This window comes from Nematocida homosporus (genome assembly GCF_024244095.1).
Source record: "Nematocida homosporus strain JUm1504 chromosome Unknown 4506, whole genome shotgun sequence".
Classification (NCBI taxonomy): domain Eukaryota; kingdom Fungi; phylum Microsporidia; genus Nematocida; species Nematocida homosporus.
Window position 1 is genome coordinate 24,040 of NW_026250662.1, and position 18,109 is coordinate 42,148.

Consider the following 18,109-nt stretch of genomic DNA (forward strand, 5'->3'; position numbering starts at 1 on the left):
ACACTAAGACAATGTAAATAAAAACTCAGATATCTGATTTATTGATCTAAGGAAAACGTGTTAGTTTATGGTAAAAAGGCCGGATTAGGGAGTTTGACCCTGCAAATTGTTGTTGTATGCCACGACCTTTGCATGGATGGTTTTAATGACGTCATCCATAGCAGGCAGTTTAGTCCAGCAGAGCACCAAAACCACAATCAAGATAATAAACAAAACTTGAACTATTGTGGCAAATCCCCACTGTAAAATCTTCGCTTTAACATCCTCAAAGGAATAATCAAACCCAAATACCACTTTTAAACGACCGCCTGTCTTTTTCCAAAATCCTACCTTATGCTCACCAGTTGTAGTATCTTCCTCCTTCTTTGTCCAACCAAGATATAAAGATGCCAGACTAAGCAGGAAAAGGCCTACTTGAAGGTTGACATGCAAGTTCAATGAAATGTTCTCCGCCTGATAAAACACCAAGGTAGATAGGGCAACTGCGCCAAAAGTAACTAACAAGAGAGGAGCTAGCATATCTGTAAGCACGGAATAGGGACTCTTTTTCTCGGCCCGGGCAATACTAGTTATCTTCATTATTTGGACTAAAGATAGAATGGCCATCAACAATGTAACGATATTAACTAGGCCAAACATGATATTAAAGTCACTTAGCCAATAACAATACATCACACTAATATAAGTCATGAAGCTGGTAAGGAAGATAGACACGAAAAAGAGTGCGTATAGGGACATAGTATGGAGAAACCTTTTCACCGAACTACCTATCGTCGTAGGCTCATTGTACTTAAGGCGGTCAAGAAGACTAGCTGGGTTTTCGTTTTCGGCATTGATAACTTTTGTGGTTAACCACTCCGCAGCTGGCGGTAGTGTTCTGTTCGCATCAGACTGGTTAAGCAAGTTTAGTATTGTCTTAGCCTTCTTCTTCTTTAGTTCTAGTAGGTGTTGGTAAGCAGCCGTAGATGGGGCCTCGTAGCATAGTTTATCCACATCCATTTGACTAACCTGTTTTAAATATGTCATGTATTCTAGTGCTGCCTCCCTAATAGCCATCTTTTGGTTGGTTATCACCTCTTGGTTTTGAGGCACATTTGGGTTTCTGTAAATCTCGGCTTGCTCGGCAATAGTATGAGAAGTTAATATGGTTAGCATAGTATCAATAAACTTCTCGTCGGGTGTTAACCCATTTGGATTGGGGTTATATTCTGGCAATCCAGCATGCATGTCGTGCTGCTGAAGTAATCGAGCCATTTGAGCATGATACCCACATCGAGCCTTATCATCAGTCGTGGAGTCAAACTTGTATTTTGGGTCGTCAAGACAAGGCGTAGTAAGCAAGCATTTGATGGCCCAATAACTGTTCATCCAATCAAGTTCAACCGGTACTTCACGCATAGAATCGTCGTCTTGAGGTATTGGATCCCTTCTGCGTTTTTGAGGTATTGGATCCCATCCGCGTTCACGAGCTAAAAAGTTCGTTATTGTATGGTCGGATGCGTTAGTCGAAAGTCCCACCTCGTCTTTCACCTTCTCAACTCGATGGTGCAAGTACTTAAGATAGACTTGATAATGATGGGTTTCTCGCGCCTCAACACATGCTTGTTCCAAGAGAGTAAATAACCGCCAATCTTCTGAATTTTCAGCATAAATTCCCATGTTCACCAGAAGAGTATACCAATCACCGGCCATCATTTCAAAAACCCGCTGCACCTTGACCTTCTTATCAGCAATGCTAGGCGTCTTTCCACTTTCTTTCAAATCAAACCTGGCGATTCTAGCATAATCCATAGCTCGTTGTGTATTAGGAATGAAAACCATCTGGGAAAGCGCTTGATTCAAAAGCGCACTGTTCCTTTGATCCAACTCGCTATTTTGTTGATCTGAAAAGGATGTAGTTAAAGAAACATAATTAAGCAAATGGTTAGTGTCTGTGGATCTTCGTTCGGCAATATAAGCAATCAGTAATCGTAAAAATTCCTTTGGCGGCGTCCTCGGGGTTAGAAAGTCCTTCTCCATCTTAGTGATTTCCTCTCTAAAAATGCCTTCTTCCATTATAGTAGTATCACCAGTTAATGTCTCCAAGACCTTAACACAGTTGGAGTTATTCTCGCTCATATTGAAAATCTTTGCTGATTTCTTTATACGCAACTATTTCCCAAAAAGGAAAAAAATCAAGCCAATTGACGTAATATTTTACTGGCAAAAAAAAAGCAATTTTATTATACTAACCCAATTGGGCTCAATTTCTTAATGATTTGATTAGACAGCCACATACCTCACCCAATCCAACACCACCCCACACCACCCCACCCCATCCCACACCACCCTACACTAACTCAACTTAATGCAAACATAAAATTACCCAATAAGGAAATTATTCAGAAAAGCAATCTGTAAATAATCCACAAATAAACAAAGCCACTTATTAACCCAATACTAACACAATCTGTTTATTGATTTAATTCCTTCTGATTTAGACATTATGATCTAATCTAAACCAAGACCAACCCATATAAATAACTTTCATGTCAACACCACCACCCCAACCCAACCCAATAAGGTAAATTACCCTAAATAGAAATTACCCTATAAGGTAAGCCCTCATCTATAAATAAATTGAATTAGTATTAGCATTGTATTGAGTTGAGTTGGGTTATGTGTACTTGCCAACTCAATCTAATCTACTCTAATCAAAAGCCAACTCAACCTAAACACAATCCAAACTCAACTAAGCACAATCAAGCACAATCCAAACTCAACTCAATCTAATCTAATCTAATCTAAACCCAACCCAACCCAACCCAACCTAAACTCAACTCAATCTAATCAAACCCAAAACCAACTCAAACCAAACTCAATACTAACACAATCTAATCTAAAACCAACTCAATCCAAACTCAACTCAACCCAATCTAATCAAAACACAACTTAATACTAACTCAATCCAAACGTTTATTGCTTGGTAGCAGGCAAGTGCCCTGCTCTGTTTGCCAGTCTATGCGCCGGCACTCTAAATCAGAATGTATCCGGCCTGTCCCAGCCAGCAACCATTGATCAGTACATCCAACAGTACTTCTCTGTTCAGAGGATTCCCTGTTAGGTCTATGTACATCGGCACATCTTTCCGAGACTTGATAGTTGCTATCGCTGCCTCAGGAAGGGCCAAAAGATTGTTATTGTTCAGATAAAGCTGATTTAACTGTGTTAAACTAGGCAGAATACTAGGAGGTAGTTCTGGTAGGCCACATCCCGCCAAATCCAAGACTTCCAATCCCTTCATACTCGCCAGCTTTTCCAAGTCCGACCGATGAATAGGTAAAGGCGCCCGTGGATGTCCGGCAAAGGAAGCTTTCAAAGAGAAGAAAGTCAAACTGTACAACGGATAAAAGTATGACATCACCGTAGCCGGTTCTTCAATATCTAATAATAACGTACTAATGGTCGTACAATGTCCTAATTGGTACAAAAACCGTTTCATCCGGTGTGTATTCATACTACCCATCACGTACAACTCAGTCAAAGCCGGCCGATCACTAAAGTACTTGTAAAAACTCTGTGATTCCGTAATGGTCTCACAAACATGTAAATGTAAAGTTGTTAAGTCCTTATGACTTCTAATAAACGTAAATAAATCATAGATAGCCTGGGGAGCATCCATCTTTTCAATTCCAATCCTTAAACTTTGCAATCTATTCCCTAACCGCTTCTTAATCGTATAGAAGTACCCTTCCGTAAAGGAAATACTCACTATCTCTAAACTACTTAAGACTGGGGCGTTTTCCTTGTTAAAAAAGGTCAATGGCCGCAAATCACAATTTCTGATTGTTAAATGACGTAGATAAGGAAAAACAACCTTTTTAGTTCCTAAGGAGAACTTAATCCGGCGTTTAGTAATACTATCAAAAGAAAGGGTCTCTAAATTAGTCGCTTCTAAGATCCGTTCCGCATAAAAAGTAGATTCATTGTACAACTTCTGCGCACTCGCTTCCGCCGCATCATCAATCACTCCTAAAGTCAAGTGTTTTAAAGTCTTAAGAATACCCGGCCAGTCCCTTAAACTCATATCTCTTACTAATCGGCCTTGCATCCGTAAACTTACCAAATTAGGTAATGGCGTTAAAAACACAAAATAATCAATATTCATCGCTCGTCCTGATAAATCTAACTCTACTAAACTATCCATCTTACAAGTCATATTATAAACCGAATTCTTAACCGCCGTTGAAAATCCACCAGTACTTTTTTCCGTCTTACACCGGCCACAAGCACTAGTACGAACATCTTCTATCTTCAAGTACTCTAACCCAAGTAAACTGCCTAAGAATCCGTAGCCACAACCACCACAAAGTGCTCCACCATCAAGTAACAATCTATTCAAACCATTCAACTGAGTAAAAAAAGAAGGATCTATCCAGCCAATACTTGTCCCAAGTAAATTCAGAACAAGTAATTTACTACTACTTCCACCCATACTACTTTCTTTCTTATCAAAATTTTGATTTTTATCACTATCTTTTTTATCAAAATTTTGATTTTTATCACTTAAATTTTTACTATCTCCAATATCTCCACTACTATCTCCAACAACACTATCTTCCTTATCACTACTACCACTAACAACACTATCTTCACCACCACTACCCAGACTATCTTCCTTATCACTACTATCTCCTACAACACTATCACTATCTCCACCACTAATAACAACACCAATCTTATCTCTACTTACCCCATCTCTACTTACCCCATCACTACTAACACTATCACTATCCTTATCTCTACTTGAGTTATCTCTACTAATACTAACTCCTATTAACCCCCCACNCTAAATCTCTTAAATCTTTGTTATCGCTAAGATCTACTATCTCTAAGACGGGATGGTCTAAGGCTAAAACATTAAGCATAACTAGTCGATTCCTACGCATACTAAGGACTTTAAGCTGGGGGAAGGAGGTCTGTAATATATTTTTGGGAATTGTACTGAAGAGATTCTCATCAAGAATGAGAATTTCAACACTATCTAACAGTCCTAAAGTACTCCACCACTGATCGGTTAAGTTTTGACCTTTTAATGATAATGTTTTAGATGTGAATTTTGTTATCTCTTTTGAAGTTAGAACTTCATTGCGGTTTTCTTTATAAGTCTGTTGTACGTGCATTCGTTGTTAAAATAAAAAATTTACTCTTTAAAGAGTATCTCCCTGGCTTATCACCAATTAACAATTAGATAACGAATTCTCCTGATTATTAAAATGTTATCTTATTTATTCGTTTGTTTTTATGTCCTTTTTGGGTAATTTATAAGTTGATAGTACTTCGAAAAATTTGCATGTCTAATAGTGAGTTAGTCTTAAGATTGATTTGGGGTGAGGGTAAAGTAGTGGTAGTTACGATGGATGGAGTGTCTGAAAGGGGTGTGATTGTAGAGAGGAAGGAGAAAGTGCGTGGTAGTATGAAGGTTTCGGCTATTTATCGGGTTAAGATGTTTAGTGGGGCTTTGAAATGGGTGCCTGAGAGTGCTTTGGGTGAAGTAGAGGAAGAGAGGGTTAAGATAGGATTAGGATGGCCGCGTTTGTGTTTGTTTAGTGTCTTTAGAGATTTACTGCTTAAAGAAAGAAGTGTTTTAGATAAGAATAAGATAGTTTTTAATTGCCTTGGTTTAAATAGAGATAGTAATATGTATTTAGATGGTGTTGGTATGTGTATGAGTTTGGATAGTAATAGTAGTAGTAGTAGTAATAGTAGTAGTAATATGAGTAATAAGAGGGAAAGTTGTGAAAACAACGATAACTTAAAAGATAACCCCAGTAGAGATAACCCAAGAGATAACTTAAGTAGTAATGGGATGGGAGAGGATGAGGTGGTGGTGCGGGCAGTGTATGCGAGTGGTAATTCGGTGGGGAAGATTTTGGGGTTGTTTGAAGTGGCTTTGATGGAGTTGCGGCCTCAGGGGGTAGAGGAGGTTAAGGAGGGAGTTAAAGGACTAATGGAATTGTTTTTGTTTGCTGTTCATACGTTGATTCTTTATCGGGAGGAACGAATGGTTTATGAGAAAGAATTGTATCCAGATAGTGATAAGATTTTGAAATATTATGGGTTGACGCATTTGTTGCGTATGTTGTTGGTTTTACCGCAATTACAAGGGAAGATAGTTGGTGAGGCTGAACATTTTGAACATGCAGGTGAGTACTTGAAGGCTTTGAATGATTATTTAGAGAGTAACTATACTTTGTTTGTGCCGGAATCTATGTGGCCTGGAAGTAAATCTACTGTAGCTTCTAATAGTAACAATTAAATTAAGATAAATTAAGATAAGATTAGATTGAGTTGAGTTGGGTTAAGATTGGGTTGAGTTGGGTTGGGTTGAGTTGAGTTGAGATTAGATTAGATTAAGTTGAATAATAAAGTAAGTTATAATATAGTAGTATTTAGATTATCTTGCCTTGATTATGTTTGAACTCAATCTTAACTCAATCTTAACTCAACCTTAACTCAACTCAACTCAATCTAATCTTAACTTAACTAAATACTAACTCAATCTAAGTGATTTATTGGTTGGTGGGAATGGCTTTAATTTTGAAGAGTGAGTTTGAATAGTTGTGATTAGTATTGGGTTAAGTGGTGCTGGTAGTTAGAAATGAATAAATGGGTTGTGTTAGTATTTGGGTTGTGTTCCGTTGTGTTGTGTTGTGTTATGTTGGGTTGGTATATAAGGTTATAATTGCTGTGTATTTAAGATAAACTTAGTACCAACTTAGTACAAACTTAGATACTAACTAAACGACCAACTAGATACCAACCAAACTACCAACTAGATACTAACTAACTTAATGTCATTGAAAATACTAACCCAATACGTTGTCTATTTATTCGGCATTGAGGTCTTGTCGGGGAATGCCTGTGAGGTCGAGGTGGAGATGGGTGTAGGCCTCGGCGGGAGTGAGATTGGCTTGCTCGGCGAGATCGGAGAAAGCTTGTTGGAGGATGGAAGTCCAATAGTTGGTTTGAATTTGAGTTTGCTCGGTGGTTTGGAGGAATTTGGCTGCTAGTCGGGCGCGACGGTGGCGGTCTAACTCTAAAGTAAGTCGGGTTTTGGGGCCGCGGCGGAATTGGTCGGAATGCCTTCGTTGGGGCTTTTGCACGGATGGGTCTTTGTGAATCTGGGTGATAGTGGAGTGGAAATGGGTTGAGTTGTGCTTGGCTAAGAAAGTAAGTATGTCTTGAATTTCACTGAGTTGAGATGGAGTTAGGCTGGGTTGGATTGGCTGTGATGGAGTTAGATCTGGTGAGGTAGATGGAGTGGGGGGAGTGGTTGGGGTGGGTGAAACTGGGGTGGAAGAAGATGAAAGTGAAGGCGAGGACGATGGGAAAGGCATAAAATTTAACAACACCAAAAGTTGGTTTTAACGGAAATATCATCATCTAGGTTTAGGAGGGGCTTAGATGAAATATTGTTGCGATTGGCTGAAGTTTCGGTTGCTTTTTGGTGGTAGATTTGCTCGACTAGACTTTGGAAAGCTTCCTTGACATTGGTGTCGGAAAGGGCTGAAGTTTCGGTGATTTGGAAAGATCCTACCTGGGCGGCTTCTCGGGCCTCTTGGAGAGATACTTCGCGTTTGCCAACTAGATCGGTTTTGTTGCCAACTAGAGAAATAGTAATGCTGCTTTCGGCATTGTCTTTGAGTTGCTTGATCCATTGGGTGGTGGCGTTTTTGAAGGTGTCTTTGCGCGTGATATCATAGACGATAATGGCACCGGCGGCGCCTCGGTAGTAAGCTGATGTAATAGCTCTGTATCTTTCTTGGCCGGCAGTGTCCCAGATTTGGGCTTTAATGCGCTTGCCGTCCACAACAAAACACTTAGTGTCAAATTCAACCCCAATAGTGGACTTGGTCCCGCTGTTGAAGCGATTATGGGCTAAACGTTCTAAGAGATTGGTTTTGCCAACACCACTGTCTCCAATTAGTACAATTTTGTAGAGATACTCATACTCTTGTTCTTCGCGGTGCATGGAGGTAAATAGTGTTGCCAAGATATGTTTCTGGCCAAACATTGTTTTAGGATACGACTGATTTCTGACAATACGGGCAGCGGGCATACTGGTTAATGAGCCAGGGGTCAATGCAGTACGGATGGAACTGGTGCTGGCAGGGAAGAGTGCGGCATAGGTTGTCTTTCTCAAATGTCTCCATGCAAATCATACAAATAAGAGCCTCGCCATCGGCTGGGGCGCGATAGAAATGTAAAGGCAAGGCATTAAGAGCCTCCAAATCAATGCTTGGGGTTCGTTTGGCTGGGGCCAGTGCTCTAGCGTAGTGATAGTATATACATATAAGCATGATCCCTAAAAAGCCCAGTACTAAGACTAAAGCTACAAAGTAAGCCACTTCTCTTTGAAATCGGATTGGCGTTATAATGTGCAGCTCGGCACTCTGTAGTGTTTGGGCCCGTGAGCCAAGATCTTCTAAACTCTCGCGGCCACTGAGGTTTTCCAGTACAATAATCCCAAAACTAAGTCCGCTTAGTCCCAGTAGAACACTGGCCTTGGCTGGAGACTCGTACATTGGAATTACACAGCAGGGCAAGCCGATCCAGTTCAAAAACGCAATATCTCGATTGCTTAAGAAACTAGTGATAATGAGCAAACCTCGCCCTCCTAATCTATTCCACAAGGTCTTTTTAAGGTCTTTGATAACCCGGGGGATTGTGCCAAAGACTACTGGATCCTCATCTGAATCTGGCCAAGACTCCTTGGTCTCTTGTGATATGCCCGGCCCAGGCAAGCACCACTCTTCATCTTTAGCTACACCCATAAGATATTCTTCCACCGATCGCACTCCTGTGAAGACTAAGCGAACCCGCGATGTGTCATTATCGATTATCTTTAGATACTCCTGTCGAATATAAACATTGATTGGTTTTGAAACGGTCTTGTTTGTCTCGCCTTGCCGCAGCGTACTATAGACCAAACAGATCCTCTGAACCCCCTGTTCAACAAGTTCTCCATGCACTAATCCGATACTAATCCAAAATAACGCAAAGTAAGAGATAAATCTGGTCATTGTTTCTTGTTTTGGTTTTTTAATAATTGCAGACATATGTAAACACCTTTTAATCTAGACATATCTAAAGATATTTGAATAACCAAAACATAACTCTGCAATGCCTTAGTAGTTATCAGGTTTAATAAATCCTATTATGTTAATTTGAGTTAGTATTATGTTAGGATTATGATAGGATTGTGGTAGTGTTATGATAGTATTATGTTAGGATTGTGTTAAGATTGTGTTAGTGCTGTTTTAATGTTATGTTAGTGCTGTTTTAATGTTATGTGGGTGTTGTGGTAGCATTATGGTAGTATTATGTGAGTGTTAATTTGAGTTGGTGTTGACTTAGTATTGGATTGGTATTGTGTTAGTATTGCGTCAGCTATTATTGTGTTTGACATGTAAGCTATGCTTTAATAAAGAGTTACGAACCCAATACCACCACAACACCAACACAATACCACACCAACCCAACCAACCCAATACTAACTCAATACGAACTCAATTAAACTCGATCTGTTTATTGCACTTGGTCTAAACGAAACAATAAGCCGGCCTAGCAGCATGGGCTCTTTCTTTGAGTTAGTATTTGACCGAGTTAGATAGCATCGGCTGTGCCAAAAACTGCGCAGGATACGTGTGCTAAAACCCATAGAGTTTCTTCATCCTTGTCCCCTTGGTAGATCGGTTCTTTGCGTTGAATTTTGATCTTTTCTTCCTCTTGCATTAGATGCTTCATCTTCTGTCGTTGGTTCTGAAACCATATTTGGACAGTCCGAGGCTTCATGCCCAAAGAGGCAGAAATAGCTCCCCGGATATCAGCCGAAGGAAACGGGTTTATCTTAAAGTACTTCTTAAGTGACTCACTTTGGGTGGGCGTCATCACTGTGCGCACTCGCTTTTTATAGACCTCGCCGTTGGGCAAAATGTACGGTTTGTCCCCTAAAATAGATTCTTGTGTGTTGACCCAACTCGACTCTGAGTCCTGTGGACTGCTTTCCTCTGTCTGGTCCTTCTCCTCTACCACCCTTTTCTCAGTTTCCACGATGATTGCTTTTCGGTGTCTAGCTTCCATCTGTCTATTATCTCAGGTGCTATACAGGTATTTATATCTGGGTTAACCAATTGGACACATACGATCCAAACAGAGGTTTCTTGATAATAAACCAACAGAATCCCCAATTCCTAAAAGGTCCTTCGACGGCCATGTATTGGCTAGTGTGTTGCAAGTGTTTTAAGTTATCACCAGTACGTTATTGGGTTGGTGTTGAGTTAGAGCTTGGATTGGGTTAGAATTAAGCAAATCCAACTGTTGATTGGGTTGTGTTACGTTGGCTTGTGTTGTGTTATGATTAAATTATGATTGGGTGTTGTTTTGTTATATTTTGTTATTATGATGTATGTTTTGATAGGAAGCCAATTCAACTTAAGATGTAAAATACAACCATCCTAATAACCACTTAGCCCACACCCAACTTAATACTACTACCATTGCGACTACGATCTCAACTAATATGGCCTAACCCAAGTTGAGTTAGCATTAAGGTGGTGTTAAGGTGATATTAAGGTGGTATAGAGTTGGTCTCAACTTAATCCAAACTAACCCAATCTAAACTTAATCCAAACTCGATTCAATCCAATACAATTCAAACCATCCCAATCCAATTCAAACTAAACTAACTCAATCCAACCCCATTCAACTTAATCCATCCCAATTCAATCCAATCTAAACCATCCCAATCCAACTAAACTTAATTCAACCCAATACAATCTAAACCATCCCACCCCAATACTAACCCAATCCAACTTAATCCAAACTAAACCATCCCACCCCAATACTAACCCAATCCAAACTAAACCATCCCATCCCACTTCAATCCAATTCAAACTAAACTAAACTAAACTAAACTAAACTAAACTAAACCCTTTCATATTTAGAACTGAATATATGCTATTCTGTTTTTTCTTTTCAAATGTCCTTTTTGGGTAAAGAAACACAGATTACGTCATCTGGTCAGGCCTTAGCCCTTAATACGGAAGCAATATCCCAATTAGCCGCAACAATCAAGAATGGATTTGGACCAAATGGGGCCGTTAAGTTACTAATCACACCAGCTGGAGAGATTAGATTGGTTAAAGATGGCTTAACTTTATTGAAAAACATTCAACTTGCTCAACCCGGTGCTGTTCTCTTATCGAATATTGTGACTCAACAAGGTTCTGATTTTGGTGATGGTGTAACTTCAACTGTTATTTTAGCTTCAGCTATGCTTACTAAGTCTTTAGAGTACGTTTATGAAGGCATTCATCCCCAAACTATTATTGCGGGTCTTATTAAGAAAGAAGCAGAAATTCTGAGCAGTTTAGCCCAAATGAAGATCCCCATTACTGAAAATCAAGAGACCTTATCTCAACTTTTACTAACAACTTTAAGATCTAAGTTTTCAGCTACTCAAGCCCAAAGCTTTGCTGAAATCTTGATATCAGCCGTAAAAACAGTTACTAATCAAGATAATTCCGTTGACTTAAAGATGTTAGAGGTTATGAAAATGGTTAATATTGATTCAATTGAACCCTTAAGACTAATTAAGGGATTAGTACTTGATCATGGAGGCCGACATCCTATGATGCCTAAGAAACTTCAAAATGTCTTTATTCTTTGCACTAACCTTTCCTTTGAATACGAAACCACTGAAATCAAGTCACAATTTTACTACAAGAACACCAGGGAAAAGATGGCGATGGAAGTTGAAGAAAGAAAGGGACTGATGTTGCGTATTCAAAAGGTCATTGAAACAATGCAATCTTTAGCTATGGAAAATCAATCTCAAAATCCACAATTTATGTTGATTACGCAAAAAGGTATTGATCAGTATGCCCTGGAAGTCTTTGCCAAGTATAATGTACTGGCTTTGCGTCGGGCTAAGAAGCGTAATATGGAAAGACTGCAGAGACTGACTGGATGTAAACCGGTTAATTCTTTGGCTGATTTGACTAAAGATGCTTTTGGATTTGCTGGATCTGTGCGAGAAATCACTATTGGTGAAGATAAGTACACTTTTATTGAAAAGACGCCATTTAGTAATACTTGTACTTTGCTTATCCAAGGTATTTCGCCCTACCAAATGGAGTATCTTGAAGCAGCAGTTAAATCTTCTTTGCAAGCAGTGGCTAAAGGTATTGCGGATCAAGGAAGTTTACCAGGTGGTGCTTCTATCTTTTCTAAACTAGCTGGGCAACTTAAGCACGATGCAAGTCTTGACGACCAAATAGCAACTAGTATTTGGCAAGAGGCTTTACTTACACTGCCGAAGACGCTTACTAAGAATCTGGGGTACAATGCTTTACAAACTCAAGCCCAGATATCTAGTAGTCAGCATGCCCATCCTACTATTTCAACTAGTAATGGAGAAATTGTTGATGCACTGGAAAGCTCATTACTTGATAACTATTCGGCAACGGCTAATCTTATTCAGGCGGCACTAATGGCTGCTACTAAGGTTCTTATGGTTGATGAGATCATTAAGGGTGGTAAGGAGGTGAAATAAATCAAAAACTCTCTTGAGATTGGGTTAGTATTGTGTTTGGTTTGGGTTGGGTTAGTATTGTATTGGGTTGGGTTGTGTTAGTACTGTGGTTGGGTCATGTTAGTATTGTGATTGTAGTGCTGTTACCCAGCCACCACTCCTTCTTCACACCAAGTCGTTTATTCATTGTCCGATTGGGTTATTGTTGTGCCCCAGGGGAGGATAAAGACCTCGCATCCAAATATACTCAACGAGAAACAAATTAGGTTAGTATTGTGTTGGCATTGGGTTAGTAGAGAATTCAAATCATATCAAATACTAACTCAAACTAACTCAGTAGTAACTGGTATTATTAAAATTTAAGTATGACGTCATATTATCTTCTACCTTCAATAAATGGAACTGATTAGTATGTCGTATTGAGAAATGTCTTTAATAGAGTTTGCATTAGTTAAGATGGGTTTAGTATTGGGTACTATGTGATGGATTGTGTTTCTTCACTAGGAAACAATCTGATGTGTTATAATAGCTCATGTGAATAGTCAGTTGAAACAAAGAGTGTAGAAGACTCAAAGACACTATATGCCAAAAACATTCTTGGTTAAACTTACTCAACAACAACTTGATGCTTAGCAAAGGAGTACCAACCCAATACTAAGCCAATATACGATTGAAATGTATTAAATTGGAATGATATTGGGTTAGTATGATGATCGTAGATCATGGTTGGAGAAAGTATAAATGTAAGCTTTGAGGAGAGATAAACATAAATGAAGTTCTCTTTTGGAATGTTAGGAGTTAATCTGGCATGGTTGCTGGGTTGGAGTAGTGATATGACTAGTGATCAAATGACGGGTGCAGATAATAAGGCAGGTGGTCAAATGAAGATGGTTGGGACTGACATTATGACTGATGCAAGCAATAAGACTGAGATAAACTGGAAAGACCATTGCATAAAAACTGAGGATTATCAGTGGATAGGTGTTCGGGCAATTGAATATGATTCTAATCCAAAGTGTTCCAAGATGAAATTTAAGGAGGGGTATGTACTTGATAGTTATGAAGCACCAGATTATTATGTATGGAAGTGGAGGCAATTGTTAAAATTTGGGTTGTTAGGTGATTCTGACACAAACCGTATTATTACAATGATAAACAACTGCCACCTAATTCATAATCTAGATGCTAATATTTGTCCTAATGATCTTGAGAAAGACTCTCTATTGTATGCAATAGATAAAGTCATATCTGACTTTGAAAGGGGATATGCTCTAAGTCAAGGCTATATTGTTGAGTTTGAAAAGCTAACAAGGATTGCTCCAGGAGAGATTAGTCTCTCTATAATTGACTCATTGACGTGGGCTGGTGATTGGACGAAGCAAGCTGCAATCAACAATCTTATGATGAATTATAATCCTTTCCATATTTTCCGCATCTTTGTCCCGTTCGACAGGTTGACCACAGATCATATCAAACAGGCGATTGAAACTTGGAAGGTGCTTATCGAAAACCCAACCCAAACCAACCCAAATACTTGCGCCCAGAAACAACTTAGACACTTCTTGTACGATATATTACGGGTGCAGCTGGCACTCTCTATCTTTTCAAACCTTTCTAATCCATCTCTAAGTGTTTATCCTAATATCACAATCAGCAATGACGACCAGAAGTACATAGACGACATGTTGAAACTAAACATTGCTGATATGATAAAGAACATGCCAGCAGATGAAGCTGCTCAGGAGGCGCGAGAAAAACTATCGTATGGCTATAAATTACAATGGAGGTATGAATCGGCTTTTGTGCAACCTGATTATATAGATCGATTGAACGACGCCTTTATAATTATACACATTGCTCCCGAGAAGAACATTGTACTTGAAAATGGCAAGCAACTAATCGATGATATGAAGAAAGCAGCAAAATGGTTTGAGAGTGTAAAAGATAAGACAAAAAAGCTCAAAACCGTGCTTAGTCCCTACTTATCAAATACCAGAACCGCCTCTAGTATTCATGAGTGTGTAGAATATCTAACCACTAAGCCACCATCTACAGCCATTCCCAAATCCAACCACGCATCCAATTCTCCTACCACCCCCAAACATATAGCCAATCTCTTCTGGACCCACCTCCCCCATCTATTCGGACTGTCACCCAGATAGCTTGTTTACTCTACAAACCTCAACCCACCTCAACATAAGCAATAAATCGAACTGCCGCAATCTAACCGTTAACTTGGTTTAGTACTTGATTTAGTACTTGATTAGTTTATATTAGTTTATTATACTATATTCCATTTAACTTAGAAGATGTACCTCACTACTAACTCAACATAACTCAACTCAACACCACACTAACACTATCTACTTTTTCAAAATACACTGCTTAATAATCTCCCACTCTCTATCCTCTCCACCTACCACGCCCTCATTCTCAGCCAACTTAAACCGTTTAACTTTCTCATCCACACTATCCACACTCTCCTTATCCTCACCATCCTCACTATCCTTATCCTCACCACTACTAACACCACTACTAACACCACTACTAACACCACTCAACCTCTCCTTCACCAAAGCAATATCCTCCCTACTTAACCACCGCTCTAAACCCCGCCATACCTCTTCTTCTTCTTCACCACCACTCAAACCACTACTATCACCACTACCACCACCACTACTACTATTATCTACTATTTCCAAAACATCTCTTATTTCCTTTAGATTACGCAACTCCACTCCAATTTTCAATCCCTCTAAATTTCCATCAACCACCATCCCATACCCACTCACTCCCACCAATACAACTAAAACCCCATCTTTAACTACCATTACATCTTTTACATCTTTAACTATCCATATTCTCTGCATTTTTTTTAGGCCCCTGTATGGAACAAGTTCAGTCCCAAGATAATTCAATCAAGCTTTTCGGTCGTTTTTCTTATGACGACATAATAGTTAATGATTTATCTCTTAAGCCTTATATAAATGTTCAGACTCGTGTTTCTGTCCCACATACGGGCTCTAATTGCAGTCAAAAGGCCTTTTCAAAAGCAGGAATGCCTATCACTATGAGATTAGCTCATGGTTTAATGCGTCATGGTCGTAATACTGGTAAATCTCTTCTGGTTCTTAAAGCTATCAAAGACGCCTTTATTATCATAGAAAGATTAACTAAGAAGAATCCTTTACAGATCTTAGTTGATGCTTGCATTAATGGAGGACCTCGTGAACATACGGCTAGAATAGGTAAGGGTGGTTCTGCTAAAAGATCTTCAGTTGATGTTTCACCTTTACGTCGTCTTAACTTAAGTATTTCTACTTTGACTACTGGTATGCGTCGGGCTGCTTTTAAAGGTGCTAAGACTTTGCCAGAGACGATTGCTGAGGAGCTTATTGCGGCTGCTCGTGAGAATCCTAACTCATTTGCAGTTAAGAAACGAGATGAAATCGAGCGGGTGGCTAAATCCAGTCGATAAATAAACGGGTTAGTATTGAGTTGAGTTTTAGTTTGGGTTGAGTTGAGTTGAGTTGGGTTTGGTATTTGATTAGATTGAGTTGTGTTGGTTTGGTATTAGTGCTAAAATTTGAATTATGACGTCATCTTCTTTGGTGACGTCATTTTATTACTTATTGCATTGGGATTGTTAGATGCCCATAATAAATTGAGTTAGTTAAGATAAGGTTGGTATTGAGTTGGGTTAGATTAAGTAAATGTAATGTTGTTATACAAATCAATCTAGTCTAATCTAATCTAATTGTGGTGTTCAGAGTATCTACCACCATTCTATTGGGTTAGTGTATAAGTTGTGTATTGCATTACAGTATGTTTCACAGGAGATACACACAAGTTAGTAGTGGGTTGGGTTGAGTTAGATTGGGTTAGAGATTGGTAGAGGACAACTCCAAACTATAACTACATGATCTATTTGGTTTAAGAAGATACCAACCCAATTTGATGCTATAACACGCCATACCCAATGTTGATACTTTATTCAATAAATCTGAAGAATGTCCAGTTTGATTATGTCTTAGTTGGGTTAGTATTGGTTGGTATTGAGTTAGTATTGGTTGAAAACGGCGTGTAGCCACTTACCAACCCAAACTAACTCAAGTAGTGAGTAGTGAGTAATGATCAGATTGATCGAATTGGTATTGGATAGTGGTCTTTTGACAGCACTAAACTAACTCAACTTAATATTAACCTAACTAAACCTAACTAAACTGATATTGATCAGTTGTGGCTTATAAATAAAGATGCCGAGTTGTAAGGTTGTAAAATGAATCGAAGTATGAATGCGTTAGTATTAGATGTTTATCGAGTGATTTACTTGTTGGTTGGTTTGTGTTTGGTTTGGTGTAGTACAAGTAGTGATTCTGAAGAAGTTTGTGCGCATATAGGCGAACACGCGCTACAGCAAATCAATAGAATAGTAAAGATGACCATGCATTTCCTTAACTTGCATATATCCCATGAAGACCGAATATTCGTAATCAAGAATCACAACATAGGCCAATGCATTGCTAAAGTGGTAGAATCAAAAGGACATATGGACCAGAACTTAACCCGAACCAACAACGACTATTTCGGCCCACTTATGAAGGAGTATGAACGTATAATAGATCACTCGCCATCTCTAGTGGTTAGAGAAGTGCTAATACAGAAAAGTGCCGCGATAATAGCCCAGAAACTATTAGGCTACATAAATGGCTGTCTTGATGGTAAGTGTGTGCATAGCGATAAACTTAATGAAATATCGAATGTAGTAACTCGGGTGTTACAACTGAGCACGATTAAGCTTGATCATACGACTCTAGAAACACAACTGCAATCAACTAAACTCAAGCGAACAGCAACAGAGATAGAGGAAAAAATAGCCAAGATTGAAATCGAAGTAATCAGACTAGCCAAAGGCTACGATTCCAATGCATTATACGAGCGATACAACGAAGCCGAGAAAGAAGAAGAAGAACTAACTCAATTACTGAAAAAGGACGGTCTTACAACAATACTCGAACTACTCCAAAAATCGGAAGAGAATGTAAGAAACAGAGCATCTAAAGATAGGCGGGAAATCGTAGATAGAGTAGAAGCAGTTATAGACGCTATACGCCCAAAACTAAACAAATTAAAGAGAGATGATCAGTCCGTAAGTAATATTAGCGAATCCGATTGGGCGATCTTCGAAACGATATCCCAACAGAAGAGACATAAAGAAAAGAGGGCCCTAAAAGTAACTTATCTTAAGTCCATAAGATCACAACTATTCAGCATAATGGACCAATTAAATAACTCCCAAGTAAGTTATCTTACAATTTGCAGTAAGGAATCAAATGACATTCAATACGATCTAGCAGCTTGTGATCCCGATCATCTTAATCTTGGGTTAGATGGAGAAGGTTGTACAATTGATTTAACCGATGAGCAAGGAAGGCTTCTTAAGAAGTTGCAAAAAAGCACATCATGCAATGGTTCTGCCCCTGTTTGTAAATTGTTTGATGCCAACGAAGTTAATAATATCAGAACGTATGA

The 18,109-nt window shown here is 39.0% G+C and overlaps 13 protein-coding genes across 13 annotated transcripts; 5 read left to right on the forward strand and 8 right to left on the reverse strand.

Moving 5' to 3' along the window:
* Nucleotides 1-84: 84 nt before the first annotated feature.
* On the reverse strand, nucleotides 85-2,118 carry NEHOM01_1704 (uncharacterized protein; the record flags this gene model as incomplete). Its single annotated transcript, XM_051490582.1, has 1 exon — nucleotides 85-2,118. The coding sequence occupies one exon, from the start codon at nucleotides 2,116-2,118 to the stop codon at nucleotides 85-87; it is 2,034 nt and encodes a 677-aa protein (XP_051346542.1).
* An 895-nt stretch (nucleotides 2,119-3,013) lies between these two features.
* On the reverse strand, nucleotides 3,014-4,474 carry NEHOM01_1705 (uncharacterized protein; the record flags this gene model as incomplete). Its single annotated transcript, XM_051490583.1, has 1 exon — nucleotides 3,014-4,474. One exon carries the CDS (start codon nucleotides 4,472-4,474, stop codon nucleotides 3,014-3,016), a length of 1,461 nt encoding a protein of 486 aa, XP_051346543.1.
* Nucleotides 4,475-4,805: 331 nt separating this feature from the next.
* On the reverse strand, nucleotides 4,806-5,162 carry NEHOM01_1706 (uncharacterized protein; the record flags this gene model as incomplete). The annotated part of the gene is made up of 1 exon (XM_051490584.1): nucleotides 4,806-5,162. The coding sequence occupies one exon, from the start codon at nucleotides 5,160-5,162 to the stop codon at nucleotides 4,806-4,808; it is 357 nt and encodes a 118-aa protein (XP_051346544.1).
* Nucleotides 5,163-5,332: 170 nt separating this feature from the next.
* NEHOM01_1707 (uncharacterized protein) lies at nucleotides 5,333-6,298 on the forward strand (the record flags this gene model as incomplete). Its single annotated transcript, XM_051490585.1, has 1 exon — nucleotides 5,333-6,298. One exon carries the CDS (start codon nucleotides 5,333-5,335, stop codon nucleotides 6,296-6,298), a length of 966 nt encoding a protein of 321 aa, XP_051346545.1.
* Nucleotides 6,299-6,869: 571 nt separating this feature from the next.
* Nucleotides 6,870-7,379, reverse strand: NEHOM01_1708 (uncharacterized protein; the record flags this gene model as incomplete). The annotated part of the gene is made up of 1 exon (XM_051490586.1): nucleotides 6,870-7,379. One exon carries the CDS (start codon nucleotides 7,377-7,379, stop codon nucleotides 6,870-6,872), a length of 510 nt encoding a protein of 169 aa, XP_051346546.1.
* A 5-nt stretch (nucleotides 7,380-7,384) lies between these two features.
* Nucleotides 7,385-8,014, reverse strand: NEHOM01_1709 (Ras-related protein Rab-11A; the record flags this gene model as incomplete). The annotated part of the gene is made up of 1 exon (XM_051490587.1): nucleotides 7,385-8,014. The coding sequence occupies one exon, from the start codon at nucleotides 8,012-8,014 to the stop codon at nucleotides 7,385-7,387; it is 630 nt and encodes a 209-aa protein (XP_051346547.1).
* Nucleotides 8,015-8,060: 46 nt separating this feature from the next.
* Nucleotides 8,061-9,101, reverse strand: NEHOM01_1710 (uncharacterized protein; the record flags this gene model as incomplete). Its single annotated transcript, XM_051490588.1, has 1 exon — nucleotides 8,061-9,101. The coding sequence occupies one exon, from the start codon at nucleotides 9,099-9,101 to the stop codon at nucleotides 8,061-8,063; it is 1,041 nt and encodes a 346-aa protein (XP_051346548.1).
* A 547-nt stretch (nucleotides 9,102-9,648) lies between these two features.
* Nucleotides 9,649-10,125, reverse strand: NEHOM01_1711 (uncharacterized protein; the record flags this gene model as incomplete). The annotated part of the gene is made up of 1 exon (XM_051490589.1): nucleotides 9,649-10,125. One exon carries the CDS (start codon nucleotides 10,123-10,125, stop codon nucleotides 9,649-9,651), a length of 477 nt encoding a protein of 158 aa, XP_051346549.1.
* Nucleotides 10,126-11,023: 898 nt separating this feature from the next.
* Nucleotides 11,024-12,598, forward strand: NEHOM01_1712 (T-complex protein 1 subunit zeta; the record flags this gene model as incomplete). The annotated part of the gene is made up of 1 exon (XM_051490590.1): nucleotides 11,024-12,598. One exon carries the CDS (start codon nucleotides 11,024-11,026, stop codon nucleotides 12,596-12,598), a length of 1,575 nt encoding a protein of 524 aa, XP_051346550.1.
* A 767-nt stretch (nucleotides 12,599-13,365) lies between these two features.
* Nucleotides 13,366-14,739, forward strand: NEHOM01_1713 (uncharacterized protein; the record flags this gene model as incomplete). The annotated part of the gene is made up of 1 exon (XM_051490591.1): nucleotides 13,366-14,739. The coding sequence occupies one exon, from the start codon at nucleotides 13,366-13,368 to the stop codon at nucleotides 14,737-14,739; it is 1,374 nt and encodes a 457-aa protein (XP_051346551.1).
* Nucleotides 14,740-14,940: 201 nt separating this feature from the next.
* NEHOM01_1714 (uncharacterized protein) lies at nucleotides 14,941-15,447 on the reverse strand (the record flags this gene model as incomplete). Its single annotated transcript, XM_051490592.1, has 1 exon — nucleotides 14,941-15,447. The coding sequence occupies one exon, from the start codon at nucleotides 15,445-15,447 to the stop codon at nucleotides 14,941-14,943; it is 507 nt and encodes a 168-aa protein (XP_051346552.1).
* A 17-nt stretch (nucleotides 15,448-15,464) lies between these two features.
* On the forward strand, nucleotides 15,465-16,055 carry NEHOM01_1715 (small subunit ribosomal protein S5e; the record flags this gene model as incomplete). Its single annotated transcript, XM_051490593.1, has 1 exon — nucleotides 15,465-16,055. The coding sequence occupies one exon, from the start codon at nucleotides 15,465-15,467 to the stop codon at nucleotides 16,053-16,055; it is 591 nt and encodes a 196-aa protein (XP_051346553.1).
* Nucleotides 16,056-16,868: 813 nt separating this feature from the next.
* Nucleotides 16,869-18,109, forward strand: NEHOM01_1716 (uncharacterized protein; the record flags this gene model as incomplete). Its single annotated transcript, XM_051490594.1, has 1 exon — nucleotides 16,869-18,109. A coding segment is annotated over one exon (1,241 nt), but the record flags the coding sequence as incomplete, so codon positions are not given.